At 34.2% G+C, this 6,978-nt stretch overlaps 1 protein-coding gene across 1 annotated transcript; it reads left to right on the top strand.

The window, feature by feature from the left end:
• The first annotated feature begins 240 nt into the window (after positions 1-240).
• Positions 241-1,176, top strand: LOC116867526 (olfactory receptor 4K1). The gene has a single exon (XM_032857148.1). It carries the CDS (start codon positions 241-243, stop codon positions 1,174-1,176), a length of 936 nt encoding a protein of 311 aa, XP_032713039.1.
• The last annotated feature ends 5,802 nt before the right edge of the window (positions 1,177-6,978 follow it).

Genomic DNA, 6,978 nt, shown 5'->3' with positions numbered 1-6,978 from the left:
ATTTTTTAATAGGTATATCTACTAAATTATGAAACCATCCATATCATACCCTTTTTTCTGTACTTCTACTTTACATTGCAATCACAGATGTTAGTCAATTGATTACTTATATAATTTCATTAAACTAAATTGACTTTTAATTGAAATCTTATCATATTTATTTTGTATATATACTGGATATAGTACCACCATTGTGATCTTTCCTGATTTTCCTTTACTTAGGTAACAGGAGAGTGCTTCATGGCTAACACAAATGAATCAGTGGTATCTGAGTTTGTGCTTCTGGGACTTTCTAAATCGTGGGAACTTCAGCTTTTCTTTTTTGCCATCTTCTCTTTAGTATATGTGACATCAGTTCTGGGCAACATCATGATTATTGTTATAATTTCCTCTGACTCCCACTTGAACTCACCTATGTACTTCCTGCTCAGTAACCTTTCCTTCATTGATATCTGCCAATCTAATTTTGCCACTCCCAAGATGCTTTTGGACTTCTTTGTTGAACACAAGACTATCTCCTTTGAGGGCTGCATGGCCCAGATATTCCTTCTTCATAGTTTTGTTGGGAGTGAGATGATGTTGCTTGTAGCTATGGCATATGACAGATTTATAGCTATCTGTAAGCCCCTACACTATAGCACAATTATGAATCGGAGACTATGTATAATTTTTGTGTTTATTTCCTGGTCTGTGGGTATTCTTCATTCTGTGAGTCACTTGGCTTTTACAGTGGATCTGCCATTCTGTGGTCCCAATGAGGTAGACAGCTTCTTTTGTGACCTTCCCCTGGTGATAGAGCTGGCTTGTATGGATACTTATGAAATGGAAATTATGACCCTAACTAACAGTGGCCTGATATCACTGGGTTGTTTTCTGGCCTTAATTATTTCCTACACCATCATTTTGATCACTGTTCGTCGCCGGTCCTCCAGCAGGTCATCCAAGGCACTTTCTACATTAACTGCTCACATTACAGTAGTGATTCTTTTCTTTGGGCCTTGCATTTACTTCTATATATGGCCTTTTAGCAGACTCTCTGTGGATAAGTTCCTTTCTGTGTTCTACACTGTTTGTACACCCCTGCTGAACCCCATCATCTACTCTCTAAGGAATGAAGATGTTAAATCAGCCATGCGAAAACTGAGAAACCGTCATGTGAACTCCTGGAAAAACTAGAGATCACCATGAGGTAATCCTGAATGGGAATAAAGAGCCTCTACTGGATCACAACACCATGCCAATTACTTTTGCTAATGATATTCTAATCTACATAAAATGCTACTCATGTTACTAAACTTGTAATTCCCTTCAATTGAATACATGACATTTTTATACCTTGCACTCAAAATGTATAAGTAAACTGAGCTTTTGATACTTTCAACTTAATTATACTTTTCCATATATTGACATAGTAAAAAGAAATGTGTCTTGCAACATAGATTTTACCTCATTAATGTATATTTGTTAGCTTATCTTTTCTTTCTGTATTGAATATTTTGGTAATTTATAATTTGGTTATATATACAGTTGATGCCTGAACAACATGGGTTTGAACTGTATGGGTCCACTTATATGTGGATTTTTTTTTTAATAAATACAGTATAATACTGTAAGTGTATTTTTCTCTTCCTAATGATTTTCTTAATATTTTTCTTGACCTTACTTTATTGTAAGAATATAGTATACAATATATATAACATAAAAAATATGTGCTAATTGATTGTTCATGTTCTCAGTAAGGCTTCCAATCAACAGTAGGCTATTAATAGTTAAATTTGGGGACAGCTGAAAGTTATACTTGGATTTTCTACTTTGTGGGGAGTTGGTGTCTCTAATACCTGCATTGTTCAAGGATCAAGTGTATTTGGTTATGTATCATCTTTCTCATCTCAATTTTTCTGTTTTCCTCTAGATGATTTAATATGCATTTATACTCATTATAAAGCATTTTCTAGATATTTACTGTTATCAGCAGCATCTGCAGACCTTCCTTGAAGTACAATGGAGTTGCTTCCTGACAAACCCACTGTAAGCTGAAAATGCATTTATTTTACTTTTTAAAAATATTTATTTGACAGACAGAGATCACAAGTAGGCAGAGAAGCAGGCAGAGAGAGAGGAGGAAGCAGGCTCCCCGCTGAGCAGAGAGCCTGATGCGGGGCTCGATTCCAGGACCCTGGGATCATGACCTGAGCCGAAAGCAGAGGTTTTAACCCACTGAGCCACCCAGGTGCCCCTGAAAATGCATTTAATACATCTAACCTATTGAACATCATAGTTTAGCCTAGACTACCTTAAATGTGCTTAGAACACTTACGTTAGCCTAAAACTGTGAAAAACCATCTAACAGAAAGCCTATTTTAGGATTAGCCTACAACTGGGCAAAATCATCTAACACAAAGCCCATTTTATAATAAAGTATTCAAATCTCAAGTAATTTATTGAATACTCTACTGAAAATGAACAACAGAATGCTTGTATGGATACAAAATGGTAGTAAGTATATTGGTTGTTTATCCTCATATTATTTGGCTGACTGGGAACTGTGGGTGCCCAGCATCATGCAACAGTATCATGCCACATATCATTAGCCCAGGATATGATCAAAATTCAAAATTCAAAGTACAGATTCCACTGAATGCTTATCACTTTCACATCATCAAAAAGTCAAAAAAGTTATAAGTCAAACCATCATAAGTTGAGAAATGTCTATCTTTTTTCCAAGTTTACTTATTTTAAGTAGAAATAATTGGTTATAATGAATTCTTCATTATTCACAGAAAAAGTTTAAAAGTTCCATGTGTACCTAAAGTATGCTGATGCGCAAAGTGACCAGAATTATTTGATGACCAAATCTGAAATCTATCCTTTCGTATCTTTTGTAAACCAGAAGAGGGAAAGTAAAATTTGTGTATATCTAATAATAAATATTTAAAAATCTATTATTAGTATTTCATTCGTTAGCCAAATTTTTCTTATGTACTTCTCCCTGTGATTTACATCATGAAAAAGGCCTTGTAACAGGAAGACTGAATGTATTCTAACACTGAAGAAAATAATTGCTTAACATAAAACAGAAAGTTTGTAATTATCTTCATTCTGGATTCAGTATTTCACCTGTAATACAGAAGTTAGTGGCTATATGCATAGAATTTAACTCTGCATGCTAAATCCTAGTGCAGAGTTTCAGATATAGACACACAGTCTTTTTAGACCATGATAATGCTTATAAACTTTAAGTTTCTTAGAAATTCAGACTTTTTGGTTCATTCATACAATGTCAAATATGATAATGATCTTTTATACTTGACTACTTTTTATATATTTTTACACAGTGTCAAAAACTTTAAAAATACACAATAAACATTAATGCAGTCATGATGTTCTTGATACCATTTTTTTTCTTTTTAAATCTCGCTTGCTGGTGAAAATGGGGGGTAATGATAGCACTCTTAAAAAATCAAGTCATTTTGCTGCTCTGATCCTCAACTGGGAGAGAAAGTCTATGGCACAAGGGGAAAATGGAGAAGAGGGGGAAAAGAACAGCAGCAGGAGGAGGAGGGAAATTAGAATTTAATGAGTGGCTATTTGACTTGCTCAATTCTTTATATTGCCAGAGACACATTCTTCCATTTTCACATTCTTCACTATTAGATCTACTTGGGTTTTGAGTGATCAGGCATAACCTATCACATCAAGTTTGACCAAAAAATCCTAAAGTCATAAAGTTAAAAAAAAAAGATTGATAAATCTGACAACATAATTTTCCACAGAGGTTTTATTTTGTTGTTGTTGTTTTAAAAGCCTATTATAAAATTAAAAATAAAACTATGTGAAAAGCAGGATTATTTGTAGGGGTTATATCTTTAATTTGTAAAGAACTCTTTAAAGCCAGTAAGTAAGTGCCCATAAGGCAGGAGAAAAATTAGCAAAGTATATGAATAGGGAATTAATTACTAATGTAATGAAAGTGATTCTTGGACATATTAATAAACAAATAAACAGTAAAACTATCTTATGAAAAAATACAAATATAAGTATAGCAAAATTCTTTTGTTTACCTATGTGATTGGCAAAGATCCAAGAGTCTGATAGTATAACATGTTGACAAGACCAATAAAACATGAACCTCAAATCTCAAACCCTCCCAAGAAAAAAGAAACCTCAAGTATTGTTATTAAATCTCTAAATTGGTAATATATATGAAGGAAAATATAAATATCTATTAAAATTTAAAACTTTGAATTGGTAATTATACTTCTAGCATTTTATCTTACAGATATACCCACACACATGTAAAACCAAATATGGACTTAATATGTATTACAAGCACTGATTTTAAGAACAAAAGATTTTATTTTTAATTTTTTTTTTAGATTTTATTTATTTATTTGACAGAGATCACAAGCAGGCAGAGAGGTAGGCAGAGAGAGAGGGGGAAGCAGGCTCCCCGCTGAGCAGAGAGCCCGATGTAGGGCTCGATCCCAGAATCCTGGGATCATGACCTGAGCCGAAGGCAAAGGCTTAACCCGCTGAGCCACCCAGGTGCCCCAAGAACAAAATATTTTAAAAATCTAAATATAAAAATCTAAATGTCAATCAATGTAGACTTCTAAAATATATTATTGGTACATCAATAAAATAGAATGCTGCCCAGCTATTAAAAATAACTAGAGACCATCTTATGCTGTATTCTAGTTATAAGGAAAAGGAGTGGCCCAGATTAAAGGAGGGCTAGAGAGCACTTCATCATGGACTTTTGGCATAGGAAGGGTTGTTAGAGATAATTTAACCCAGACTCTTTATTTTTCACTAAGGATATTCAAGCCCAGAGAATATAAATGACCTCCAAACAATTTAATAACAGATATCTAGATATGGATGCTTAAGTATTTATATAATAATTATTTAAAGACTTTTTCCCCTTGTAATGCAATAGATTGTGTTTTGTATTTTGATTGTATAGTCCAAGAAAAATACACTCTCATAAGCTAATATAGCTCTGATCCAGGTGGTATTCCTCGCTTAAATACTCTTGGGGGAAGAATAAGAGTAAACCAACACCCATCATGATTGGTTTCATTCTATTTAGCATATATTCAGTCACATCCTCCATTGACCAAAACAAAGCTTTAGTTTTGACAACACATGTAGAATGGATCTAAACTAACAGTGGCTACTTTTTGCATGTCTAGTAAGTGCCAACAACTGTCAGTGTCACATTTGATCACAGTAGTGTTATATGGTAGGCAGTGTTATATTTTATCTATACTTTATAGATGATAAAACTGAGGCTAAGTGGGAGGCAATATTTTAATATCTGTATATCTAACAGCCACTTCCTATGCATTATAACACCATAAGTAAAAGGCTTGAAGTTGAGACCTTGCCCTCTTCCCTTAATGATTTCTAAAGACTTGCTCTGAGATCAACAAAATTGTAGCAGCAATTAGAAATCTATAAACCAGAAAGGGGCTCTGAAAGCTAAAATAGATATCATAAAGTCTAAACACTATATTCTTTACTAGAAGAGGCTATCTTAAGTTGTCAGTCTGTTACCAAGTTTAAATATTTAAATTGTTAAAGACATTTTGTTAAAAATTCAAGTAAGACAAAATATTATAAAGCAAAGGTACTGCCTCCACTCCACTCTCCACACCATTTTCAGAAGTAACTGCCAAAATTTTTACACTATCCTTCAAGAGGTTTACCATGGATTTTTGTATCCATTCATTTATATGCAACATACAAAATCAGTTTTTGTGTGTTTTTTTCCTTTTTGTGTAAATGAAAGAGTATTTTCTTTCTGTTTGTTGCTTAACAATGTGCCGTAGAATGGCCAATTATAGATCTGCACAAATCTTTTTCAATCCTCCATAGTATTCTATAATTTATTGATCTACTCCCTTATTTATAGACATTTATTTTTTCCTTTTCTTTTTGTTATTGCAAACACTGCTACAGTGGACATAGCATATATGCAAAGATATGTGCATTTTAAATCTTATTAGCCACTATCAAATCACCCCCTAAATGAAGTATACCAATTTACACACCTAGCAGTAGCATATGAAGGCACCCATTGCCTCCCATTCCTGACAAAATTAAATACTGCAATTGTGGTAGCCAATCTCCAATGATCTGAATATCCTGGCTTTCATGCTTTTCTTTTGTCCCTTCCATACCAAGTTAGAGCCGACTTGTGTGTCCCACAGAATATGGTAAAAGTGACCACAAGGAGGTATTCTGAGATCTGATCATAGAAAACTTTGTTCTCTTTACACGGCTTACTCTGGAGGAAGTCACTTCCTATATCATGGGGACACTCAAGTAAGTCTATGGAGAGGAATGGAGGCCTCTTTCCAAGCTCCAGCACCAACTCCCAGCCAGAGAAGTGTATCATTCAGTCCCAGCCAAGCCTTTCATTGTAGCTTTATGAGAATGAGACACCCTAAGCTGGAACTGCCCAGTCAAACCATTACCGAATGCTTAGCACACAGAAACCATAAAAGATAATAAGTATTTTTTAATTGAAATATAAGTGGCACAAAATATTACATTAGCTTCAAGTGTACAACATGGTCAACAACTCTGTTATGGTATGCTCACTAGTAGTGTAGCTACCCCCTATAACCATACAGTGCTATTACAATACTATTTACTATACTACAGATGTACCTTTTATCCCCATGACTTATTCATTCCATAACCAGAATCCTGTACCTCCTACACCCCTTCACTCATTATGCCCATCCCCTCACCTCATCTGCCTCTGGCAACCATCAGTTTATTCTTTGTATTCATTAATATGTTTCTGCTTTTTGTTTACTCATTTATTTTTTTAGACTCCACATGTAAGTGAAATCATATAGTATTTGACTTTCTTTTATTGCACTTAGCACAATACCCTCTAAATCCATCCATGTTGTTGCAAATGGCAATATTTTTTTCAGACAAAGAAAGTACTACAGCATTATA

The sequence above is a fragment of the Lontra canadensis genome, unplaced genomic scaffold (assembly GCF_010015895.1).
Source record: "Lontra canadensis isolate GAN:19392208 unplaced genomic scaffold, GSC_riverotter_1.0 scaffold12, whole genome shotgun sequence".
Lineage (NCBI taxonomy): Eukaryota > Metazoa > Chordata > Mammalia > Carnivora > Mustelidae > Lontra > Lontra canadensis.
This window is presented reverse-complemented; position numbering and strand designations above follow the sequence as displayed.